Source organism: Scardinius erythrophthalmus, assembly GCF_964197995.2.
Source record: "Scardinius erythrophthalmus genome assembly, chromosome: 11".
NCBI classification, from domain to species: Eukaryota; Metazoa; Chordata; class Actinopteri; order Cypriniformes; family Leuciscidae; genus Scardinius; species Scardinius erythrophthalmus.
This window is the reverse complement of record NC_138231.1, coordinates 7,480,463-7,507,974: the sequence shown is the minus strand read 5'-3', so window position 1 is coordinate 7,507,974 and position 27,512 is coordinate 7,480,463. Positions and strand designations below refer to the sequence as shown.

The window sequence follows — 27,512 nt, the reverse complement described above, 5'->3', positions numbered from 1 at the left end:
TAACCATGAGCAATACATTTGTTACTGTATTTGTTAATCTTTGGTAATGTTAGTTAATAAAAATACAGCTCATCATAGTTTGTTCATGTTAGTTCACAGTGCATTAATATGTTAACAAATGCAACTTTTGATTTTAATAATGTATTAGTAAATGTTGAAATGAACAAAGATTAATTAATGCTGTAGAAGAGCAGTTCATTATTAGTTCATGTTAACTAATGTAGTTAATAATGTTAACTTATGAAACCTTATTGTAAAGTGTTAACATTATTATTATGCATTAAGATTATTATAGTTATTAATTTCATTGACAAAAAATGTTTCAAGAAATGTTTCTGATTAAATCTAAATAAATGTATATATATATATATATATATATTTGAAATAAATGTATATATATACATGGTTATATATATATATATAACACAAGTAATATATTACATTTAATCATTCTATTTATAATGATACTAATTAATTTGATGTGGATCCCATGCAAGCGAGGATGTGGTTGACCAGGGTGAATCATCAAGCAATATCTAATAATGTAATGAACAAAAAAAAATGTACTTGATAGCTTGATCCACTTTTCTGGTTTCTAGAGAATATTCATAGACCTTTTTCTTCCCCTGTGAAATAATATAATATATAACAGGATCATAAGAGGCTTTTAAACTCTAATTCTGGAGTGTTTTCAGATAATGACTGAGTCATCATCCTTTCCAAAAAAAATGTTTTTGTGGACTTTGATGGACAATCTTAGCAATGAGTCTCAAAAATGGCAAGAGTCTGCCAACTGAAGCTGGTATATTTCAGCTTTTTCCTTTCCTTGACCCAACGCTGCTGTTGACGTTGTAGTGTGATAATAATGGACCACTTTCTCACAGATCTGTGAGTGCCGTGACGTCATCACAAAAAGCTCTCTAGCTTTATGGATAGCCATAAAAGACCAGGTACAAATGAATAGATAAAAGTCTATAAGTTAATTTCTCTCCTGAACAGTCAATGTCACCAATCGCAGAACATTTTGGTCATGTATAAATAAGACATGCGTTTCTCGTAAGCGTATGCGACCTGCCCACACGCCATCATTGTGATTCAGAGACTCCTCAGTGCACAGATGATGGGGAGGCCATGTGATCCATTCAGCACAATCAAATCAAAGGACATTCAAGAGAAATACCTGAGCAATAAAACTCGTCCTTGACTTTATATATCTCTCTATCTCAGTCTCAGCCATTTTCTTTTCAGCTTTCCATTCTGAGTCATGCGAATGATACCTGAGGGATGGAAGAACTGATGAGATCTTGTCTTGCTCCTCGTTTTCAGATGCTCTGTCCTTCCTGGCTTTTGGCTGCAGCAGTCTTGTGTTTTCACAGCCCGTACGTAGACGGCCGCTGCCTGGATTTGATAGACTGCATGGGCCTTAAATCTAATGAGCAAAAATTGGTAAGATGCAGTTAAAGGCATTAACAATAGACTATTAATATTAATAGATAGACACTCACCGTTTGGAGTGGTTACTCTTATGCTAACCAAGGATGCTTTGATTCAAAACACAGTAAAACTTTGTGAAATAACTGTTTTCTGTTTCAGTATATTTTAAAATGCAATTTATTCCTGTGATGTAAAGCTGAATTTTCAGCATCATTACTCCAGTCTTCAGTCACATGATCCTTTAGAATTCATTCTAATATGCTGATTTACTGCTCAAGAAATATATATATAGTACTTTAAATTATTAATGCATGAACACAAATGAAAAATCATAATTTTTTTTAAACAGTAGGGTAATGAGACTTACTTTATTTTTTATATTTTAATACTTTCTTTCCAATATAGTCTTAAGTTTTATGAGATTGACCCAATTATGGTATAATGAATACATACGAAGAGATTCAAAAGAAACAATTTGAATGCACATAAACTAATAATCTGTTAAGCTTTGTACAATGTAGAAATGTTTGTTAAAGGAATATTTCACCCAAAAATTGAAATTAGCTCATGATTTACTCACCCTCAAGTCATCCTGTGTGTATGGCATTCTTCTTTCAGACAAATACAATCAGAGTTATTAAAAAATGCCATGGCTCTTCCAAACTCTATAATGGCAGTGAAAGTCCATAAAAGTGCATCTATCCATCATAAAAGTGCTCCACACAGCTCCGGGGGGTTAATATAGGCCTTCTGAAGCGAAGCGATGCGTTTGTGTAAGATAAATATTCATATTTAACACGTTACAATGTAAAATTCTAGCTTTCGGCCAAATGGCCATACGCAATCTACCTATGCCTAAAGCGCAACTCATGACGTCAGAAGTAGCGTAAATATCAGTGTGGCCTGAAGCTAGTTATTTTACTTCATAAAGTTTTAAATATGAATATTTTTCTTACACAAACGCATCGCTTCAGAAGGCCTTTAGTAACCTCCGGAGCCGTGTGGAGTTCTTTAATGATGGATAGATGCACTTTTATGGACAGAAACAGCCATTCATTGCCATAATCAAGCTTGGAAGAGCCAGGTCATTTTTTAATATAACTCTGATTGTATTTGTCTGAAAGAAGAAAGTCATATATATCAAGGATGGCTTAAGGGTGAGTAAATCATAGGCTAATTTTCGTTTTTTGGTGAACTATCCATTTAACAAAATCCGCATCCATGTTTAATGTGTGTATGTCCTCTTGTACTGTGCAGCAGTGTGTCAGGCAGTGCAGATCTGCGCAAGAATCCTCCAATTACGGAAGAGTGTCTTCATCTGAACAGCCGAACAGTGAAGAAGAGGTTGAGGAAGAGAGTCTCAGTTTGGGCCTGCTCTTTTCTGCTCTGTCTCCTGACTCAATCGCGCTTCAAGACCCCAATGGAGAAACCCCTCACAATGACGAGAGGAGGAGTTACTCCATGGAGCACTTCCGCTGGGGCAAACCCATGGGCCGCAAGCGTCGACCCGTCAAAGTCTTTACTAACGGCGCTCTGGAGGAGGAGCCGGTGGAACCAGAGGAGTTGGTGGAAAGCGTCCGGGTGGAGCGAGGGCAGGGCGGCACGCTCAATGTTCAAAACAGGAACGATGTAAAGAACAACGGGAAGTATCGCATGACCCACTTCCGCTGGAACGCACCACCTGACAAGCGCTACGGAGGCTTCACAAGGCCCTTTCCGGATCAATCCAACAAGCCACTGCTCACACTCATACGAAACGTCATTGTTAAAGACGGACAGCCTTTCAGAGATTAAAGGAGGAGAGAAAGGACAGAATATTTGGTGTCAAAACATTTAAATGTGATAAAAAAAAGAAAAAAAAAACCTTCATCTGAACCAAAATTAAAGGGCATCAAATGTTACTGTGAAAAAAAAAGAAGAGAAACAAGACTGGCGAAATCACTTAGTTATTTAAATCAGGGTATTTCACATGAATATTAAAGCTCATTACTTGACATTTAGTTTATTTCGACATAGCACTGAACTGATCATGTCTGGGATTTAAAAAGATATTCAGAAATGCTGGTTAGTTAGTTTTACTGTAATATAATGTACATGAACTACATTAAAATGAATTTGCAATGTTCCCAGCTGTGTATCCATGTGTTTTATTGGTTAATATCCTGCAAATCTGTTGATTGGTCTGAATTGATCATTATGGAAAGCAGGGAATATAATGGCTTTTTCCGGTCACACTTCACTTTTCATTCCCTTGACTTCCATACGCATGTGAATGCGTCAGACCGCAGAAGGTTTCGCATTTCACTGTGTCCCATAGTTTTTGGGATCGTATTTGCATCACGTGAAGACGTGTGACTAGCAGAAGATCGATCCATCACGGCATGACCTCTTGGCTGAATTAAAAGAATTATATTTTTGCAGTAAAGTTGAGTAAACTATGTTGAATTCATGTTTCTACCCGGTTTGAAAGTGGTAGTTGCGTAGCTGTCAATGGAGGGATCATGAATTTCATCAAAAAGATCTTCATTTGAGTTCTGAAGATGAATGAAAGTCTTACTGGTTTGGAACGACATGAGGGAGAGTAATTAATGACACAATCTTTGGGTGAAAGCAAGGTGGTATTTGACTGGTAAGTGTATCCATAGCAGACTGGTGGGAGTGGCCTTGGGAAGCAACATGCCCTGTGCATTATGGGTGTTGAAGTTTTCCTACCTATCTGGCAAAAGGGAAGACTACAGACTTTTTTTCTCCATTTCTCTAGTCAGGTAGTACTGATTTAAAAAAAAAAAAAAATCCGCCTTTCTACTGTATATTCAGTTAAGCTTTATTGAAAGCTCATTTTGCCAGCGTTAAAGTACCCATTTAAATAAAGACAGGGTTTTTTCTAAAACAGATCATGAATCACAGATGACATTTTATATGATCAAAAATCATATCTTGTTTCTCCTGGACAGCAAATGGAGACTTTTGCTTCTCCTGAGAAAAAAAAAAATCCTGCAATCTAAAAGTAAGAAATCTCGATTTGAGCTCAAAATGAATGATTTGATTACGTTTGCTGAACGATGAAAGGAAATCCTTTGAGCAAGAAAACAAGGCGCAGCGCAAGGTCACTGGCAAACTCCTAAGTTTCAGATGCTAAAAACAGTCTAAAATAACAGTTTATAACAGTCAGTTTAAAACAACTCGAGTTTTGTGGGAAAACATTTCCAATGAGCACACTGCAATCTATCGAAAATGTTTTATTGTCTATTTGCAGTTTAACCACAAACATTTCATAAGGAAAACTTTAATTCATTAGAAAAAGAAACATACATCGTGACTGATATTTGACTCCAGTTACACCAGAAATGAGACACAAACTGCGGAGGTATTATAACAAATGACTAACTTTGACACGTCACAGCCCAAATATGAACATTCTCACAGACATTAAATTCATTGCTGAAGAAATGTGAGATGTATTTACAGAACTACTGAGCGTTTACAGTGATACAATTGGGGCAAGAGCTACAATTCAGATTCATTTCAAGGGAATACTCGTAGAGCAAATGCATACTAATACTAAGGACGGCAGCGGTCTACTTCTGGGGTAAAGACACTACTGACTACAGGAATCATAGCATTTGCTTTTTAGGTATCTCTGGTTATTTTTGTCGGATCGTTAAAATATCTACTACTCTGTGTAATATAAATGAGTAATGAATTAAAGGCAAAAATTGATACTTGGCCTCATGTTATATGCTCTTAAAAACATAAAAAGTAACACTTAAAACATATACTGTATGCAGCCACCAATTGATGACGTAAATAACAGCATGCTGAGAGAATCCTCTAGAAAAAGCACAGCAGTTCAGTTAATGGCACTATAAAAATCAACAGCCATACAAAAAATAGTCCTTTCACATAATGGGACTAAAATATGCAGACAACACACAGGGCCGGTTCTAGACATTTGGAGGCCCTAGGCAAAATTCATGTTGGAGGCCCCCCACCCCCAATAAAAAACACTTGAAACAAATATGATTCCTAACCTTTTTATTTATACAACATTTAATTTTAAATTTAGTATATTTTTACTTACACAGTACACAAGTTTGGACAAATGACTATTTTTAATGTTTTTGAAAGAAGTCTCTTATGCTCATCAAGCCTGGATTTATTTGATCAAAAATACAGAAAAATAATATAGTGAAATATTATTACAATTTAAAATAATGGTTTTCTATTTTACTATACTTTAAAATATATTTCTGTGATGCAAAGCTGAATTTAGTGTCACGTGATCCTTCAGAAAACTTTATAATATTCTGATTTATTATCAAATGTTAGAAATGGTGCTTAATATTTATTTTATAACATGTGATACTTTTTTTCAGGATTTTTTGATTATTAAAAAGTTGTTTTAAAAAAGTCTTCACTATCACTTTTATATATTTAACACATCCTTGCTGAATATTCCTGTTTTTCTGTATTTTTGATCCAATAAATGCAGGCTTGAAGAGCATAATAGGAAACTTCTTTCAGAAACATTAAAAATAGTAATGGGTCCAGACTTTTTACTGGTAGCCTACTACATCAAACTTTATCTAAGGTAATCTCTTTTTTGTTTAATGAAGATGTTATTGTTCTTCTTGTTATTTTGCTGTTTTATTCAGTTTATTCACAGTTCCAGAATAGCACTTCAGTAGATGAACATGAACGTGCTTTTATAAATGTTTTCATAGCTACGTTATGGGCAGGATGTTTCCCTCCCATTTAATCAATATTGACTGCAGATATTGTCATATTATTAATATCAGTAATATGATATTATGTATTGCATTGCTACCTTAAATATGCTATACACAAATCAAGTGGAAGAGAAAGATACGATCGCTACTGAGCAGAAAAAAAATTCTAAACTAATATTCGTATAGGCTAGGATGTCAGGGTATTATCTAATCATCAGCATCAGAATATAGAAGATAGACCCATAGATATGAGATCTTTTATTTGAAACATTTAAAAATGTTGCAGTGTGTTGGTTTTTTAACTTTGAATACAAACGTCTTGTCTTTTACTTTTGTAGCTTTTTTATTAGTCAGCTCCCAACGCGATGTTATTCATTGTACGCGCAAATTCAAAGCGTCGCGTCTGGGCACGTTAATGACGCTCGCGCTCTTTTAAACTCGTAGACTAACAAAGCGATGAATTATTTTTCCAGAAATGACGCTGATCTACAGTAGCCCACAAGTTTATATTTAAAATACATTGCAATCACTCCAAAATCGATGACCTGCATTACGAAATGTGCTTCTTTGCGTGCCTATTTAGGCTTTTGCTTCGCACTCGCAGCACCTGATGGATGCGTTCGTTGACCGCCCCTGACCGCCGCTGACGTCCCCTCGGACTTAACTGGCTGGCGCCTCGCGTTAATGTGATATAATGTAACAGTCTATGGTTTAGATAAACATCGTCACTATTTTTAGTTATTTAATAAATTTTGAAATAAATTGTAGATAGGACATTTGAACATTTATTTATTTTTATTTTTTTATTTTTTTTGTCCCTCTGTCTGGGCCCCATCCCGCCAATCGGGCCCTAGGCACGTGCCTAGTTTGCCTTTGCGTTAATCCGGCTCTGACAACACATAAAAGAGGAAAATGGAAGGTTCCACACCTACAGGTATAATGCTTTTCATCAAATGATAAAAATATAGAATTTATTACACAGCCTCTAAAATACTTGATTCTTATTGGCCAACAGGAGAAATTTTGTATAATGACCGCTAAACTGTGAATCTAACCATGGCATGTTTATCGTTTTTGACAGGTATAGACGCAAGAAAATAATTTAAAGAAAATGCGTTGAAGAACAATGAACTGGTAAGAAACACAAAGAGGTGGATGAGAGAGAACTTATTATAGAGGAAGACTTGTTACATCGTAGATAAATAGAACTTGGATTGCAGATTAAACGTAATATATAAATTCATTTAGTAATATTGTTGCATTGCATGTCTTGTTTCTAGTCTGAATGTTTTCTATGTTGTAATGGACTTTTTATACTCAAAATTAATATATTTCATATCCATATATTTATTTATATGGTAATCAGCAGTATGTAATAAGCAGGATAATGTACAGTCAGACGGTCACAATAGCAAAATAAACCATGGCTGTATATTATCCTTTAAATATTCCATGTAGAGACACAGATCACCACTAAAATAACGCATATCTCTCGACATAGAGCTTTATGTGAATCAAATGACACAAAGTTTGACCAGGAGTGTGATTTATGGCAATGCTGCCGTTCCTGATAGACTGTTTTTCTTCATTTGCCTCTGAACCCTTGAGCTAGTAGTCAATCACAAACATTTTGCAATCTCTTTTAAAATGAAGGTGTCATACTGACTTATTAAATACACACGCTCTCATTCAGACAATGACCTAACCAGGACTAAACCAGAGATTTCTAAAACTAATAAACAGCTATTTACATATATTCATAGATCTTGTACGCAACTTTATATACACAGTAAAAATTATGCTTATGTTTACAAAATAAAAATAATTTAAAAAATTGTCCAATGCCACAAGACTGTGCAGAAGCACTCAAAAATAAGCAAAACATAGCAGAAGATTACAGATAATAACCAAATGAGTATGGGTACTAGGTAGATAAATAGAAAAAGTGTTAATTAAATAGTTCCCAGAGCTCCTTAACGCCACTTAGTGACAAAAGTGTTTAACACGCAAGACAGGCGTCACACCTCCAGTGATACGAACTCCAGATATCTACACAGACTGCAGAACACTATGTTATAAACATTAGCTACCAGTGTTTAAAGAAAACAATACAAAGTTGATTCACTAAATGTTCAAACTACTAGAAACAAAAATTAGCACCAACAAGTAAAAATCATTTCAGAGATATTTTGTGCAAAAAATTAACTTCACTGATACTAATTGCATTTAAACTCTTGGTACAAAGGTTTGTAGGTTTTTTTGGATTTGTCACAATTTATCAGAGCTTTCAATACGGGGAAGTTTCCCCTTTTTTTTCTATGAAATTCCACTTTAAAAAGCATCTGAACAAAATGTGGTCACCATTTATTCTACAGTAAAAACAATGTGTGTTTATATTGATCATAAAGAAAATGAAGCCTATTTAAAGACCATTAAGATGTTTTTGCATCATGACATTATATTATGAGAATTAAAAATATATTTACCTCCAAAAGTCTCAATATTGTAATGTGTTTTTCAAAATTCTCATTAGTCTCAATGGTGATTTTACTATAGTTTTATTACAATAAGGAATTACTGTAATGCAATGATTTGTAATTGAAATCAGCACTGCAATACGCATAGTATATTCCTGCAATAAATGTACTCATATTTTACAATAAAACATTTTTTTTCAAATTGCAATAATGAGAATATGGGGTAAATGTGCTTAATTGTCATGAAAATAATGATACAATGCAAAATAAATCTTCAAGGTCCTAAAATAGGGTTTAAAATGTTATTTATTTCAAATATAATTTACTTGTTTATTTTGATTTTAGGGGTGAAATATAACCCAGACATGTTCTTAATAAGTTGTGTGCCCCAGTTGAGAATTTTGCTTCAATACTTGCCCAAATACAGATCTATGTGAGCTGATTTTATTATGGAGGAGCAGAATAACTAAGAATAAGTGGGAAATATTTTTTATATAGGGAAGACTCAGTGTAACTGAACCCAAATGTTCAAAATTCTTCCAACAGTGAATGGGACAATCCATTAATGAGGTTTATAGGATAGAGGAGGGATGACCTCTTAGTTTTACTGCAATATAACATCAAAATATCACTGAATAGTTAAAACCCTCCAGCTCTCTGCACCTCTGGCTGCTACTGAAGGTTTCTGAATCCTGAGTTGAGCTGCACTAGTAAACGCACAAGTCCGGGAACTTCATCTCATAAACGGGGACTGAGCGACTCTGGGTTTGGCCGTAACTTGATGTGATGGTTCCAGATGGACTGGGAGGAGGCCTGCAAGCAAGAAAGAGCGAAAAAGATAAGAAGATTTATCACCGCGCAAACATCTTTCCCAGAGATGGCTGATGTCTGAAATGAGCCATGCTGCGACCTACCTAATCGTGATTTCAAAGATTTGATTAAGTTTGCTCTGCAGCATTGAAGCCTGGGAGGAAACAGAAGAACAAATATTAGCCCTAAATTACAATATTGAGCTGATCAGTGTGAGAGAAGACAACAGTGGGATACATTTTCATGAAATTATAGTTAACTCACTCTGGGTGAGGAAACAGAAGAACAAGTATTAGCCCTAAATTACAATATTGAGCTGATCAGTGTGAGAGAAGACAACAGTGGAATACATTTAGTTAACTCACTCTGGCACCACAGTGGGCAGCTATTTCCTCAAAGGGGGCCTTCTGGAACTTCTCAACCACCTGTCTCCTGCGTTCCTTCTCCTGTTCCTCCACGCCTACACTGTCCACTGGAGAATACACACGCACACACACTTTAGCACTGTTCAGCTAATAGAGAAGTTAACAAAGCAATAATAACACAAACAACTACATCATGCAGGTTCTGGAAATATCTGCAGAGACAATTTAGAGAAAGTTCAATTCTCATTAAATCAACCCACCGATGGCGTTTTTCAGTGTTTCAAAAGTGATTTCTTCAGCTGGTGTTCTCTGTAGGAAAAGAAAACATACATCAGAGCAATGTTGTCCCCAGAAGTCAGCTATATCTGACTATCTATGAACAAGGTAAAACTATATATATATCTATATATCACATATTATCATATTTGAAAAGTATTAAATGATATATTCTTAATCTAAAAATGCTAAATATTTTTAGGTTAGGATTAGTCTAATAATTTTCACAAAACAAATTTTTGTATGTCTTGTTAAATTTAAGTAGGTAAACCTGTGTTGGCTTGATTTGCTATTCATGTGAATGCCAAATTTCTGAAAATGTCCTCAATAAAAAAAAATGTAACCAGCAAAAAAAGTTTCATAAATGTAAGGGTTATATGGTTTCATTTACCTCCTCTTTCTCCGGACTGTTTCTGGACTCTACCTCCACCTGGAGAGATATTGTTTCTCCAACACTCTTTCTCTTTGACAGCCGGTCTTCATCTAAGGGAAGACGGTGGAATTAATCAACTGTTTACTCAACCAATATCTGTCAGTCAGCTACTAATAAGCATAAATAACTTTAGGCTAACGCTAATCAAACTAAAGCTAATCAGTTTATTTGCAATGCAAATGCCAGGCTATAGCCTGAGTAGCCTCTTATCTACAACAATTACATTGTTTTCTTAAAAACAATATGAACGGCACACACAGTGCATTTAGACGTGTTTAGAAGAATTAAGGAATATTCAGCAGGAAACAATGAAGAGCAGGTTATCCATTGGGATTGGATTGGTGCACAATGATAATTTGTACACAATAAGACATTTATAAAGAAAAATGTATCTATTAAAAAAATAGGGTCATTTTTTAAATTAAATGCTCCTTTATGCACCTGTAAACTGTGGGACATAAGGTGTAGCTAGTCGTTCAGTGTTGTAGCCACTTCCTCCAAGAACCTCAGTGATCTTAGCCTGTTGGAACAACACCTCTCCTTCCAGCTTCTCCAGTGTCTTAGGAATTCTGGGAAATCAACAGAGCACAAGGAAATCATAATTTAGAATATATAATTAAAATATATAATCAAATAAATACATTTAAATATGCATAAGATTTTTAAAATTTAAAATAACTTCCTATTTATAAAAAAAGAAAATTAAAAGAAAATAATCATATATATATATAAATACTATAGTCTTCAGTCACATGATCCTTCAGAATTCATTCTAATATGCTGATTTATTTTGATCAATGTTGAAAATAACTATTCTGCTTAATATTCTAGTGGAAACCGCAATCCTCGCTGAATTATATAGAACATAATCTAAAACACTGAACAGTTTGTCTTACGTTGGGTTTTCAATGAAGACATCCTCAGGTAACAGGTAAGGAATTTCTTTTTGTCTCATTCCAATCACCTGCAAAAAGGTTAATACATTTTATTAATCTAAAATTGTTATGCAATAGATCTGATAAAAAGAAACTGTTAGTGACTGCAGATCAGGCGGTTGTGCTCAGCATCTATATGGCACTGACCTCATGAACGTGTTGGCAGAACGCTGGAACGGTGGTGAGCTGACTGATGAGATTGAGGTAAGCAGAGGACAGGGCATGAACAGCACAGCGGTTGTACACCGGTAACGCCTCCTCACTGCTCAGTGCCAAGTCCTGGATGGAAAGCAACACAGGAAGATGAGAAGAAACACTGAAACCAAAGTCTTTATGAATTCCTTGTTAAACCACGTAGGTCATGATGAAACAAAAAACTAAATTTTGAACATTCAAAAACATAAAAAAACTGATGTTGTATTTCTAATTTAAAATCAGTTTGAGTTTCAAATAAATGAAAAAATTATCTGGCTTCATAATAAAAATTTGATAATGAATATAACCTGTGTAAAAGAGCTGACAAAAAGTTTTGTTTTCTTTGTGCATGTTGTGTGTTTATGTGTGGTTTGATGGACTCGCATGTAAACTATAGTAGGGCAATGGAGACCATTGCAAATATAGTTTTTATGTAAAGGAACTAATATTGAATTTCCATGACTTTACAAAAGATTTTAAAATAAATAAAGAGAGATTACGGCAGCCAGAAGAGAGAGATGTCAAATTTACAACTAAGGTAACGCAAATTCAGGCCAGTACAGTAGGGGGCACAACAGGAACATATCTATATAACCTATATAACAACTCATAACGATTGGGACAGACCAAGAGTGAGGTAAAGGATTTTGGTAACCTCTAATGCTGCCTTGTTGGATTTGGTGACGCTGACGTACTGTGTGTGTGCAGTTGTTCAAATCAGACTAAAATACTTTCTAAGATTTGAGACTGTAAATTTTGAATGCATACATCTTCTAAATGTGCATTTTGTCATTGTTTAGGAGCAAACATATTTATAGTAAATGTCAGAAAACTTTAGGACTTTAGGAGTGTAAACACACCTGTAGAGCGAGCGCCACGCGGATAAGGTCCACCACCACCTCTTCGTTGGCCAGCTCCATGCTGATGAGGGCCAGGAGTGAGTAGAGCTTCTCAAAGTGAGGCTGCACACTGTTCTGTTCCTTACTGCACAGGTAAATGTGTCTGTACAGATGCTGTGCATGCTAAAAACAGAGATATCAACACAACATCAGCCCTTCGGACATACATGCATTCTCTGATACAGACCCACCGACTTAAGATCAGAGTGATAATGACAACGGGGAGATGAGTGATGGATAGATGAATGCTGTACCTTCTTCATGAAGAGGTTGTCTTGACGTGAGCACTTGTCCACTTTGAGCTTAAGCACAGAGATATCAGAGATGATACTGCATGGGGACAAAGTGACACATGAAACCACAGGAAAAACTAGTAAAGCCTGCAGGAAAAGCCAGTTTTAATGCATTTACCTGTAATGTGAAATTTTTCACATTTTAAACTGAATATTCAATGGACATTGAAAAGTGCAAGTAATTATTGTTATAAATTGTTTAATGGTTACATACATTTTATTTTATTAATTACAATTATATGCACTGATGAACTGTGCACAATAGGACATTTATTATTAAAGTAAATACGGTCAATTTAGATTTCATGCTCTCTTAAAGTGTTAGCAGATGGAAGCTGACCAGTAGAGTCTCCTAGATCTTCAGCATATATTACCATTCAAAAGAATGAGGTCAGAGGAAGATTCTTTTAAATAAATTACTTTTATTCAGCAAGGATGCATTAAGGTGATCAAAAGTGACGGTAAAGACATTTATAATGTTACAATAGATTTCTTTTTTAAATAAATGCTGTTGTTTTAAACCAGCTATTTATCAAAGAATCCCGATAAAATTTTGTTCGTAAAATATTAAGCAGCACAACTGTTTTCAACAATGATAATAATAAGAAATGTTTCCTAAGCAAATCAGCATGTTAGAATGATTTCCGAAGGATCATGTGACCCTGAAGATTGGAGGACACCCTAACACAGGAATAAATTACATTTTAAAATGTATTCAAATAAAAAAAGTTATTTAAACTGTAATAATTTTTCACAAAATTACTGTTTTGCTGTATAATGATCAAATAAATGCAGCCTTGGTGAGCATAAGACACTTCTTTTAAAACCATAAAAAAATTGAAAACTTTTGAAAAGTAGTGTATATACACCATGATCAGAACACCTAGACCTAAATCCAATAAAGACACTAACCTGATGGTGGAGAACTTGGGGAGGTTATCATGGCGATCGATGAGGCTGACCAGAATTTCCAGCACCAGCAGCCGAATTTCTGCATCCTCTAGCAGAGCAAACGACAGCAATGGGTCCAGAAAGGAGTTGGGCAGAGCTGTCAGCATGTTAGTCGTCTGAAAACCACATGTGACCTGGACAGTGAAGAAAAAAAAGAGAGAAACATTACCTTTGCAGCATCAAATCTTTGCTATGATGTAATTCTCTTTCATGAGGCATCGAGCAGGTAGACTTTACCTGTCTCAAGGACTTCAACAGCATGACTTGGATCATTCGGTTTCCTTCAGGCCTGCAGTACAGACACAAGAAATGATGTTCACCTCAGAAAATGTACAAAGTGAAGACATTCAAGCTTTCAAATAAAACAGTGATTCTGTTTGAATTGGTTCTTTTTAGAAAATTCAGACAATCTGATTTGCAAAGACTTTTGCCAAACAACAATTACCACAAACTTAAATGCAATGGTATGAAAATAAAAAAAACAGTATGTAGTGGCTGCAGTGCTCACCCTGAGCCTGTAGAGGGTAGTGTGAAATGCATGCCTGGAATAGGGATCTTTCCCATGATGAACAGCATCACTTCCGAGCGCTGATACGTGGGTAACGTGTTTGCAAATGAGCCTTATTTCAAAAGACACAGACCATAGTAATGAAAAATAAAGAAACTTAAAGAAGACCGTGAAATATCTGTCGTATTATGCTCACAAACACACCGATAGTTCTGATGACGGCTTCCTGTAGCTGTCTCTCCTCGTGCTCCTTGATGATCTTGGTGCCGATGTTGGTGCAGTCGTAGGATCCTGTGAGTTCATAGTCCACACTGAGCCTCAGATGCCGGAGCAGCGTGTTGAACACCTCCAGCACTGTGGGGCCTAAAATAAGCAACAAACACACACACACACACACACACACACACATTAATATATGCAGCCACCTTTTCAACATTAGCCATTTGCAGCTAAGCAGAGTAGACTAAATCAGTACAACTAGAGATATTAGTGTCCAATTTTTGAACAAATAGTTGGTTTTCACCCACTCTTTTTAATAATGAAAACAATATGCAAAGTGATTATAAGTTTCTTTTCAAAAAACTAAATATTTGACAAAAAACTGTATTGCTATCAAAAATTCTTGTTGCAATTCTTTTTGATGATGCTAGTAGTGATGCATAAAGTATACTTTTTAATATGATAAAATATTAAATTTTATAAATAAAATAAATAAATATATATATATATATATATATATTATTTATTTTATTTATTTTTTTAAATGTATGAATCACCTCTGAGTGATAAAGCAAAAGAATAAAATGATTTTTTTTTAACCAGGTCATTTAAATCTCCAAAATGTCCAAAGGACCTGATTCACATAACTGAATCGGATGAAATGATTCAGTGTTAGTTGCTGCCAGAAGAAGTGTGACAGGGCTTTCACAAGGGACATTAGGTGTGAGCACTGTCTTGACGTCAGAGAGGAGAGTCTGGCTATAAAATGTATATTATTGGCTGAAATATGGATTGGGTCAGATGCAATGTCACACTTCTCTTCTCCCAGAGGAGCAGCTTAACGTCTGGGGGAGAGTGACCCAGATACTGAGCACAGGCATGAAATATGTGATATATGTCATAGCTTGTGCATAAATATTCAGAAGACACCACTCTGTTCCTGTGCAATGAGCTTTATACTGGCTACTACTTAATGTTTAGTATAATAATGACCGTGGTTCATTTTAACCGGTTGTAAATCCACACCCACCAACAGAGCCACTGGAAGCGATGGCAGCCGCCTCCAGAAGGACCTCCACTATCCCAGCACGCACTGTGGCTGAGCTCTTACTGTTGGCATCTAAATGGCCCAAGAGCTGCTGGATGACCAGATGAGAATGCTGAGACTGGAGGGATGGAAAGAAAGAGAGACAAAGAAGAGAGATTTAAATGACCAGGTTAAAAATCTTTATTAAAAATGTAATTAAATGTATAAATGTAAATATGATTTAATGAGAATAATCTTTGCATCACTAATAATCATAACAAAACAGAATTAGATAACATATTAATATAAAGTAAAACCATTCACATTGAGTGTGTAATGCCAATTTTTGGTATTCTTGGTGATTAAAAGTTTTTAATATCTTAGGTGAATTGTTCAGCACCCAAAGAATAAAATAATTAAGATATATTATTATTATAACCATATATATATATATTCAGAGTTCAGATGCAAAAGCCTCTAAGTGCCATCTGAAATTTTCTTCTAGAATGATCATTTTTATCAAGCTCATATATTTAAGTTCAATAATGTCACTTAAATGGCAATGCAAATGACCTATTAATTGTAATTTAAGTGAAATTACTTAACTTACAATATACAAGCTTTAAAAAAATGGTCATTCTAGAAGAAAATTTCAGATGGCACTTAGAGGCTTTTGCATCTAAACTCTTCATATATATGTGTGTGTGTGTGTGTGTGTGTGTGTGTGTGTGTGTGTGTGTGTGTGTGTGTGTGTGTGTGTGTGTGTGTGTGTGTGTGTGTGTGTGTGTGTGGTGTAATTTCTGTACCACTATAATATAATACATATAATACGTATAATATAATATAATATAATATGATAGATCTGCTGTACATAAATTATAAAAAAGTTTCTTATTAAAGTTTAGATTCTTTTCTCAATTAAAGACTGAACTCACCTGAATGGAATACATGATGATCTTAAAGCAGCGCACAGCAAATGTTTTGCCTTCCCACAGAGAGTGATTATCAAGATGCCTGCGGTGAGAGAACCGAGAGAGCTTGAGCTAGAGAAATGAAGCCAGAAGCGACTGAAAAATGAGATTCACACCACCCGAAGTGAGATTAATTATGAACTAATAAATAATCCAGAATTGAGATGAGTTTTAAATATTCTTGAGTTACTCTCAATCAATATACCAACATTAAAAGACTAGAATTATAAAGCAAATTGACTAAATCTTAACTGGGAAGTAATGTAAGAATACAGCTATACCTTAAAAACTGAAGAAATACCAGCAGCATAAATGAAAAAATATATATTTCATAACCTATTCTGACAGGCGCGATGTGTGGCAGATCTCTTACATAAGCACAGGGGTGACTGCATTCTTGATGTTGCCATAGGCAGCACGGCCCAGCAGTTCCCGAAAGCAGCGCTCCGTCAGCTCGGCTGGGCTTTCTTTCTCCTTCTCACTGGCCTGCAGCGGAGAGGGAGAGCGACTGCACAGGAAACAGAAAGAGAGGGAGGCTTTTAGTTTTCAGCTCTTCTCAACTGAGAATTGAAAAAGAGCTTGGGTTTCGGAGAAGAAAAAAAAACCCCGACATATCAAATCACCAAATGAGTTTTTAAAAGTGAAAAGACCACCAGTAAAAACATTCAATAAGACAGCAGGCCTAAAGCGGAAATTAACTAATTTTCAGCAGTGCACTTCTAATATTAGTCAATGATTCTTGCATTAAAAACCTCATAATTTAGACATTTTTCTCTGACTGTTAAAATTAAACGGTCTGTTTTTGATACTGTAATTTCAAGACTAACGTAAAATGACCTCTATTATTATTGGCAAATCTCCACTTAGCCATATTCATGAAACACAAGCTTTATTATCATACATAATTTGCTTCTGAAGCAAATTCTGAAGTAATTCTTAAGTAAGTTCTAAAGTAAAATATTAAATATGTTCTAATGGGCTTTGTTTTATACAAGAAAACAAGACAAAATAGAGATTAAGAAAATGTGTTTGTGTAATTTATAAGCATGAAAATCTCAAATTAAAAATACAATATAATATATATATATATATATATATATATATACACACACACATAAACAATATATTAATATATTTAAATTACAACATTAGAACTATATAAATCCAACATTTTAAAAAACATCTACTATTGAAATTTCTTAATAAAACCATAGCCTATGAACAAAAAGCAGGACAGTCCAGTAAAATATGCTACAGCAGCTATAGAGTCACATGAGTTATATTAAGTCATCATACATATTTTTCTTCCCAAGTAAATTCATGTTAAGTATGTTCTGATGTTGTCTGGTGCTGATATGTCATAAATAAAGGAATACGTCCTGTGAGCGCTTCACCGTCGGTGTCAGAAAAAGAGCGTTGGGTCTCACAGGGTTGGTCTCATCATTAATTAATCACACTGTTCCTCTGCCCTCACACACCCTGCTGTCAGTCAGTCTGCTGCTCTGCTCACGGTCCCACGGTTATATAACCGCATGACGACTGTCGGAATCTGCAGAAGCTGTTCTCACTTCAGCTTAACGCCTCTCGCGACACATCCAGAAGGATGCTGGACTGTTTAGTTTACCAGAAACAAACACACTGTGTTTTAGTCCACTGCTGTGGCTGCTGTTCTGCCAATCTGAAATGTGCACATCTTACCGGATGAGTTAATTATCAGCTGCCCTTTGCATCAAACGGCAATTAGCACAAACCAAACAGCAAAAAGGGGTCATTAAAGTCTCTTCCTGCTGTGTAATTATGGCTGCATAGGGGGCACATCAACAAAGACTGGTCTTTGATGATTATAATGGCAACGATTTAGTTTGACATCTCACAACACACCACTCACATTTGGTGCGGTGTAGCTCTAGGTCAATAATGGTTTTAAAATCCACAACTTTACATATCAATACAAAATTTAAATGATGTACAGGTGTGAAAATAATTTAAAAAAAACTGTGAAACCCCTAATTAAAGTTATATTAAATGCTGTTCTTTTGAACTTCCTACTCAGCAAAGAATCTTAAAAAAAGTATTATATTGTCCACAAAAATATCTGCAGCACATCGATTTTCAAAAATGATAATAAATATTTCTTGAGCACCAAATCAGCATATTAGAATGATTTCTGAAGGATCATGTGACAGGCTGGAGTAATAATGCTGAAAATGTAGCTTTGCCATCACAGGAATAAATTACAATATTATTTATATATATTTACAAATTTTAAATTGTAATAATTTATCACAATATTTTATTTTACTGTATTTTTGATCAAATAAATGCAGCCTTGGTGAGCTTAAAGCCTTCTTTCAAAGACATTAAAAAATCTAAATGTTCTGAACTTGGGTATTTCTACATGGTTATACAAAATATAAATAACTGTTGAATTATCAGCAAAAAAACTATATTGTGATATATATGCTGCAACTGAGATTCTGTATGAAAGTACTAATACCATGAGTGGTCATACCGGCCATCCGACTCATATAGTCACATATATCGTATTTATTAGGGCCCAAGCCCTGAAAGGGCGAAGAGCCCTATTGTTTTCGGTAGGATTATTTGTTATTAGGGCCCAAGCCCTGAAAGGGCGAAGGCCCTATTGTTTCCGTAAGGATTATTTTTTTTTTTTTTTTTTTTTTCTTCATTATTTTTTTTTTTGCCTTTTTGCCACTTTTGGGGCCCTTAACATGCTCAAAAACTCTTGAAATTTTGCACACACGTCAGAACCTGCGGCCATCAGGGCCGGGCTGAAGCTGGTACTGGGGCGTGGCAGGGGGGCTCGACAGCGCCCCCTGGAATGGGGTCCGAAAACTTGGTCCATAAATCAAACACGCTTGCATGTAATAATATGAAACTCAGTACACATATAGATCTCATCGGGCCGAACAACTTTCGTGCTCTAAGTTTTACAAAAGCCCAACAGGAAGTCGGTTATTATACGTTGTTTGGAAAACGCATACAATGGAATGTGAAATACTCCTCCTAGGGATTTCATCCGATCGCCACCAAACTCGGTGAGAATAAAGTCAAGACATTGAGGATGAATTCTTGCGAACGGATTTTTGATATCTCGAACGGTTTGGCCGTGGCGAGGAAACGAATTTATGGCGAATAATGGGACACAGGAAGTGTGTTATAACTTCTGCATACATTAACTGATCTTGATGAAACTTCAGCAGTGTGTTCGTTGTAAGAGGCCGATCACATGGATGTGACTATTGTGAGTCAAAGTTATAGCGCCACCAACTGGCAGCAGGAAGTGTGTCACTTTCAAAATGCTTTGAAGTCACCCTCTTAATTTTACCCGATTTGCTTCAAACTTTATGTGTATAATGTAAACACAGGGCAGATGTAGACCTGTGAAAGGATTATTGATATCTTAGATACTGTTGCCGTGGCAACGCATCAAGTTTTAATATTCTTTTCGGATGCGTTTGAGACTCTTAACATGCTTGAAATTGGATGAAACTCGACAGACACATAACACGTATTAGCCAGTAGACATGTGAAAAGTTTCAGAAACGGGCGTGGCAGGGGGGCTCAACAGCGCCCTCTTGAACAGGGTCTGAAAACTTGGTCCATATATCAAACACGCTTGCATGAAGTAATATGAAACTCGGTACACATATAGATTTCGTCGGGCCGAACAACTTTCCTTCTGACAAGTTTCACGCCAGCCCAACAGGAAGTCAGCTATTATGGGTTGTTTGGAAAACGCTTGCTGTGGAATGTGATGTACTCCTCCTAGAGAATTCATTCAATCACCTCCAAACTCAGTCAGCATGAAGTAAAGACATTGAGGATGCTAAATTGCGGACGGATTTTTGATATCTTGAACGGTTTGGCCGTGGTGAGGAAACGAATTTATGGCGAGAAAAGAGAGACACGAAGTGTTATAACTTCTGCATACATCAACTGATCTTGATGAAACTTCAGCAGTGTGTTCGTGGTAAGAGGCCGATCAGATGGATGTGACTATTGTGAGTCAAAGTTATAGCGCCACCAACTGGCAGCAGGAAGTGTGTCACTTTCAACATGCTTTTGACAAAAGTGGGGGGGTTAGTTTTAAATACAGTAAAAAAAAAAAATTTTTATATTGTTCTCATCAAGCCGGACAACTTTCTAATTTACATTCATTAGCTCAGAGCAAAAGGAAGTCAGATATTTTGGTCTGAATGTGGATTTTTTTGCAAAATCAGCCTATGAATTTTTAGCCACTCCTCTTAAACTATTTATTTTATTCCCACCAAACTTTTTCAACATGATGAAAATACATTAAATATGCTAAATTGTGAACGGATTATAAATATCTCAAACGGTTTTGCTATGGCGAGGGATTAAAGTAATGTCCAAAAAGGAAAAACTAAAAGCCTCAAATTTTCTAAAAATGTAATTATATACCATTTATTTCTATATAAAAGTATACAAACATCACAACTAAACATTTTATTCTTTTTTTTTTCAATTTAAGAATGAATTTTAAGTTTAAAAACTGCCAGAATGGTTGTTTAGTCTAAACAATACATAAATAAAGTCAAACATAGTGCTATACTGCCCTCTTGTGTTCAAAATCAGGTAGGCCTATTATATCTATATATAAATATACTAGGTATGTGACGGTGAGAATATTTTACCACCGGTTAACTGACGTGTCACACCGCTGGGGGCTTTTTAATCGCTAACTTAAAAACTAAAGTAAAATATGTTCTTCCGCACTGACATTTATATTGGTTGAGCGAGCGTTTCAAATGAATTCCTATGGAAGTAGGAATTAACTGAAAAACGTTCACTCTGTTCTGCTCGTTCCTCGCCGTGGACGTGCACCGTTATGAATGCCCGTGCAGCCATGAGCATTTTAGTTTCATTTTAAAATTAGCGCCTTTCGGGGGGTGGATTGCTTGAAATTATTTTACAAAAGCACAATTTTGTGTTTTATTGCAACTGTACACAAATATAAGTTAACACTTTGCAGTTTGAATGTCGTCCTGTATAATGATGGAGTATGTTTTTATGTGTCTACTGTTCAATCGCGCCCACGCCACACACACACACACACACACACACGGTTTACTATCTTTGTGGGTACTCTCCATGGACTTAATGGTTTTTATACTGTACAAACTGTATATTCTATCTCCTCACACTAACCCTACCCCTAAACCTACCTATCCCATAAAACTTTCTGCATTTTTACATTTCCAAAAAAACTCATTCTGTATGATTTATAATCTTGTTTACCCATGGGGACCTCTATTTAGGTCCCCACTGTGACACGAGTCCCCATGAGTCTGTGTGCATTCAGGTTAAAGTCCCCACCGGGATAGAAAAACATGAACACACACACACACACACACACACACACACACACACACACACTCCAGCATTACAATCTTGACATCGCAGCCTGTTCATTATAGCCTTAATAAAATATAATAATAAAATAGTCAACCTAACATATAAAAATTGTTCTGCTCGTTCCTCGCCGTGGACGTGCACCGTTATGAATGCCCGTGCAGCCATGAGCATTTTAGTTTCATTTTAAAATTAGCGCCTTTCGGGGGGTGGATTGCTTGAAATTATTTTACAAAAGCACAATTTTGTGTTTTATTGCAACTGTACACAAATATAAGTTAACACTTTGCAGTCTGAATGTCGTCCTGTATAATGATGGAGTATGTTTTTATGTGTCTACTGTTCAATCGCGCCCACGCCACACACACACACACACACACACACACGGTTTACTATCTTTGTGGGTACTCTCCATGGACTTAATGGTTTTTATACTGTACAAACTGTATATTCTATCTCCTCACACTAACCCTACCCCTAAACCTACCTATCCCATAAAACTTTCTGCATTTTTACATTTCCAAAAAAACTCATTCTGTATGATTTATAATCTTGTTTACCCATGGGTACCTCTATTTAGGTCCCCACTGTGACACGAGTCCCCATGAGTCTGTGTGCATTTAGGTTAAAGTCCCCACCGGGATAGAAAAACATGAACACACACACACACACACACACACACACACACACACACACACACACACACACACACACACACTCCAGCATTACAATCTTGACATCGCAGCCTGTTCATTATAGCCTTAATAAAATATAATAATAAAATAGTCAACCTAACATATAAAAATTACACTGCTCTAAATAGTCAGTAGTACAATTCGTACATTCACAGTAAGCACCCCTCGCTCCACTGTGATGTTTCCAAGCAAATTTTTGCGCATGTGAAGAGGATGATTTTTTCCATCAATATTGGAACACGAGTGAAGAACAAAGCCTATAATAAAGAATAGTTTAGCATCCAAATACATCGCAAATGTTGAAACATTTTGATTCTGATGAGAGGGTTACGTGAGCCCAACACTGCTTACTTTCATTTTTACTTTTACATTAAATTTAAAGGATTTGTTGTGGAATATTTTGAGTGTATCATAAAATCTGAATAAAAAAAAAATAATAATAATAAAAAAATAAAAAAATGAATGAATGAATGAATAAATAAATAAATATATATATGTATGTGTATATATATATATATATATATATATATATATATATATATATATATATATATATATATATATATATATATATATATATATATAGCTGCGAGCAGCGATAAAGGGCCAAAGCCGGCGGCACCGCCACCCTAAAGGCACCGGGGTTGCGGTGCCACCGGCTTGGGCCCGTAATCGCTGCTCGCAGCTATATTTATTATTATTTTTTTCTACTTCTCGGGCACTTTTGGGCCCCTTAACATGCTCAAAAACTCTTGAAACTTTGCACACATGTCAGAACCCGCGGCCATCAGGGCCGCGCTGAAGCTGGTACCCGGGCGTGGCAGGGGGGCTCGACAGCGCCCCCTGGAACAGAATCTGAAATCTTGGACACATACAAGAACGTATTAGTATGTAACTCGGTACACATATAGATCTCATCAGGCCGAACAACTTCCGCACTATATGTTATTAGCTCCGCCCAACAGGAAGTCGGCTATTATGGGTTCTTTGAAAAACGTATGCTCTGGAATTTGAAATACTCCTCCTAGAGAATTCATCCGATCGCCACCAAACTCGGTGTGCATGAAGACAAGACATTGAGGATGAAAAATTGCCAGGGGATTTTTGATATCTCGAACGGTTTGCCCGTGGCGAGGAAACGAATTTATGGCGAATAATGGAAACAGGAAGTGTGTTATAACTTCTGCACACATTAACTGAACTTGATGAAACTTCAGCAGTGTGTTCGTGGTAAAAGGCCGATCACATGGATGTGACTATTGTGAGTCAAATTTATAGCGCCACCAACTGGCAGCAGGAAGTGTCACTTTCAAAATGCTTTGAAATCACCCTCTTAGTTTTTACCCCATTTGCTTCAAATTTTATGTGTATAATGTAAACATACGGCAGATGTAGACCTGTGAAAGGATTTTTGATATCTTTAATACTGTTGCCATGGCAACGCATCAAACATTAATATTCTTTTTTGATGCTTTTGAGACTCTAAGCATGCTTGAAATTGCATGAAACTCGACAGACACATCACTTTTATTAGCCAGTAGACATGTGCAAAGTTTCAGAAACGGGCGTTGTGGAATGGCTCAGTAGCGCCACCTTTAGTCAAAAATGGGGGCTTAGTTTTTCCTAGAATCACAAAACTTGGTACGTATATTGTTCTCATCAAGCTGGACAAGTTTCTAATTTATAATAATTGGCTTTGACCAACAGGAAGTCATATATTTGGGTTTGAATGAGGATTTTCTGGAGAAATTTCTCTCTCTCTCCGTCTCTATGTGTGTGTGTGGGGGGGGGTCTATTCCATTTAATCTTTGTTTTTCAAGGTTTCAGGGGCTTTTGGGGCCTTTAACGTGCTCGAAAACTCTTGAAACTTTGCACACAGGTCAGAACCCGCGGCCATCAGGGCCAGGCTGAAACTGGTACCCGGGCGTGGCAGGGGGGCTCAACAGCGCCCCCTGGAACGGGATCCGAACACTTGTCCATAAATCAAACACACTTGCATGTAATGATATGAAACTCGGTACACATATAGATCTCATCGGGCCGAACAACTTTCGTGCTCTAAATTTTACGCCAGCCCAACAGGAAGTCAGCAATTATGCAGCAGACGGATTTTTGATATCTCAAACGCTTTGGCCTTGGCAAGGACACGAATTTATGGCGAGAAAAGAGAAACACGAAGTGTTATAACTTCTGCACACATTAACTGATCTTGATGAAACTTCAGCAGTGTGTTCGTGGTAAGAGGCCGATCAGATGGATGTGACTATTGTGAGTCAAAGTTATAGCGCCACCAACTGGCAGCAGGAAGTGTGTCACTTTCAAAATGTTTTTGACAAAAGTGGGGGGGTTAGTTTTACCCACAATTACAAAAATCAGTACGTATATTGGTCTCATCGAGCCGGACAACTTTCTAATTTACAGGCATTAGCTGCAACCAACAGGAAGTCAGATATTTTGGTCTGAATATGGATTTTTTGTTAAATCAGCCTCTGAGTTTTTAGGTACTCCTCCTAAAAGGTTTATTTTATTCCCACCAAACTTTTTCAACATGATAAAAATATATTAATGATGCTAAATTGTAAACGGATATTGAATATCTCAAACGGTTTTGCTATGGCGAGGGATTAAATTAATGTCAAAAAGGAAGCAGGAAACATCTCATAACTTCTAAAAATGTAATTATACACCATGTATTTTTATATAAAATTATACAAATATTAGAACTAAACCTATTTTATTCTGTTTTTGCAATTCAAGAAGTATGAAAAAGTTCAAAACAGGCTATTTAGTGCTATTTGGTTAAACAAAAAAGCAAACATAGGGCTATACTGCCCTCTTGTGTCCAAAAGGATATCAAACTAGTATATAAAACGTTTTACTAGGTAGGCCTATTGTATTTAAATATAAATTTATTAGGTATATGACTGTGAGGATATTTTCCCATCGGTTAATCGACGTGTGACACGAGCGGGTGCTTTTAAATCGCTAACTATAGTATACTATATACTAGTAAAATACAGACGTCCGCACAGACATTGATAATGGTGCGGAGTAGAGCGAGCATTTTCAATGTGTTCCTATGGATGTAGGAATTAACTAAAACATTTTATTTATGTTTTTGTGTCCACTGTTCAACCGCAACCGCGTCACACACACACACACATTCCAGAATTGCAATCTTGACATCGCAGCCTGTTCATTATAGCCCTAATACAATATAATAATAAAAATAGTCAACCTAACATAAACGAATTACACTGCTCTGTTTAAATAGTCAGTAGTACAATTTGTACCATTCACAGAAAGCAGAGCTCCACTGTGATGTTTCCAAGCACATTTTTGTGCGTGTGAAGAGGATGATTTTTTCCATCGATATTGGAACACGAGTGAAGTGCAAAGCCTATAATAAAGAATAGTTTAGCATCCAAATACATCGCAAATATTGAAACATTTTGATTCTAATGAGAGGGTTACGTGAGACCAACACTGCTTACTTTCGTTTTTATTTTTACATTAAATTTAAAGGATTTGTTGTGGAATATTTTGAGTGTATCATAAAATCAGAATAAGGTAAGACAAGTAATATTTTCTGTCTTATATATATATATATACATATATATATATGTATATGTAAATGTATGTGTGTGTGTGTGTGTGTATATATATATATATATATATATATATATATATATATATATATATATATATATATATAGATAGATAGATAGATATTTATATACATATATATATATATATATATATATATATATATATATATATATAAATATAGCGATGGAGGGCCAAAGCCGACGGCACCGCCATCCCCGGTGCCTTTAGGTAACTAAAGGCTCCGGGGTTGCGGTGCCACCGGCTTGGGCCCGTAATCGCTGCTCGCAGCTATATTTTATTTTTTATTGCCATATTAGCATAAAAATTATATTCATGGCAAAAAAAAAAATATATATATATATATAATGAAACTGTATAATACATTTCTTTTTTTTTTTTATAAACTATCTACAAATATTTGAGTTTAATATTTGAAAGAAACTTTTATTTAAAGCAGAGCAGTCCATTAAAATATGATTACCGGTAATACTCAAAGGAAACTATAGATTCACAGGATCACTGCAGCTATGCTGACATAATTGTGACCTCAGTCCTAGCTTGTTCCTCGCTATTTCTCCTTTTTTGTTGTTTCCCTCCACCCAACCACTTGGCTCAGAGTTGAGTCAGCAGGGACAATCGTGTCCCATAGGATAATATGTCAAACTTAACAGGAGTTCTTTTTAGATGAGATGCCTTGTAGGCATCTGACTGTAGGTGCAAAGACAGCAAGATGTTCCCAAAGAATCTTCCCAAATTACGGAAGTGAATTCGACATCCGTGTTAGCGGTAGCATAAGCCATCAGGCAAGTGTTATTTAAATAAACTCCTGATGTACTTACACACTTCCCAATGCCTCGTTTTATGAGTACAGAACCTATTTGTACTACTGTATAAGTTTGGTACCATTCTGGGCATTATTAGTGGGGTAATTTATGAGATACATCCTTGGATCCGTTAGCGCCTGCACTAAGCCATCCGGCTGATATCTCTAAATAAGCTCTAACTTTAAAAATGTTCGACCAAGGGAAATAAAAGCTTCTGGGGGGGTTGTTTGGCTCGAGGTCATGGTGCAAAGGACCCTAGGTTGATTTTACTCCAAACCATCCCTTTAATGGCTGAATCTATCTGGATAATAGGTGATTACTGGATAAGACGTTTGAAAGATACTTTCATACAGATTTGTATTGAACCCAGTGTGTGTCATTTTTGTGGTTTGCTTAGTTTTTCTCTGTTTGTTTTGCAGGATGGAGTTTGGGTGAGTGACGTCATTATGACTGAAGAGCGACAC

General features: G+C 36.0%; 2 protein-coding genes across 3 annotated transcripts in view; one reads left to right on the top strand and one right to left on the bottom strand.

The window, feature by feature from the left end:
• Positions 1–1,326: 1,326 nt before the first annotated feature.
• pomcb (proopiomelanocortin b) lies at positions 1,327–3,228 on the top strand (the record flags this gene model as incomplete). Its single annotated transcript, XM_081378137.1, has 2 exons — positions 1,327–1,446; positions 2,692–3,228. 2 exons carry the CDS (start codon positions 1,327–1,329, stop codon positions 3,226–3,228), a joined length of 657 nt encoding a protein of 218 aa, XP_081234263.1.
• The window catches only part of efr3bb (EFR3 homolog Bb), a 54,576-nt gene continuing 30,160 nt past the window's right edge, over positions 3,097–27,512 (bottom strand). Inside the window, exons 8-25 of one of the 2 annotated variants that reach the window (XM_081378899.1) lie at positions 16,897–17,031; positions 16,488–16,566; positions 15,556–15,691; positions 14,511–14,669; positions 14,307–14,418; positions 14,036–14,087; positions 13,760–13,932; positions 12,809–12,884; positions 12,516–12,677; positions 11,608–11,739; positions 11,422–11,489; positions 10,967–11,094; positions 10,484–10,575; positions 10,077–10,125; positions 9,817–9,923; positions 9,556–9,605; positions 9,305–9,454; positions 3,097–3,214 (exon numbers count right to left, since the gene is read on the bottom strand). In XM_081378899.1, coding sequence (XP_081235025.1) covers positions 9,349–9,454; positions 9,556–9,605; positions 9,817–9,923; positions 10,077–10,125; positions 10,484–10,575; positions 10,967–11,094; positions 11,422–11,489; positions 11,608–11,739; positions 12,516–12,677; positions 12,809–12,884; positions 13,760–13,932; positions 14,036–14,087; positions 14,307–14,418; positions 14,511–14,669; positions 15,556–15,691; positions 16,488–16,566; positions 16,897–17,031 — 1,816 coding nt within the window. In that variant the 3' untranslated portion in view covers positions 3,097–3,214; positions 9,305–9,348. Of the gene's footprint in view, positions 3,215–6,978; positions 9,455–9,555; positions 9,606–9,816; positions 9,924–10,076; positions 10,126–10,483; positions 10,576–10,966; positions 11,095–11,421; positions 11,490–11,607; positions 11,740–12,515; positions 12,678–12,808; positions 12,885–13,759; positions 13,933–14,035; positions 14,088–14,306; positions 14,419–14,510; positions 14,670–15,555; positions 15,692–16,487; positions 16,567–16,896; positions 17,032–27,512 lie in introns of those variants that run through there. The other variant, XM_081378898.1, reaches the window with a different exon arrangement.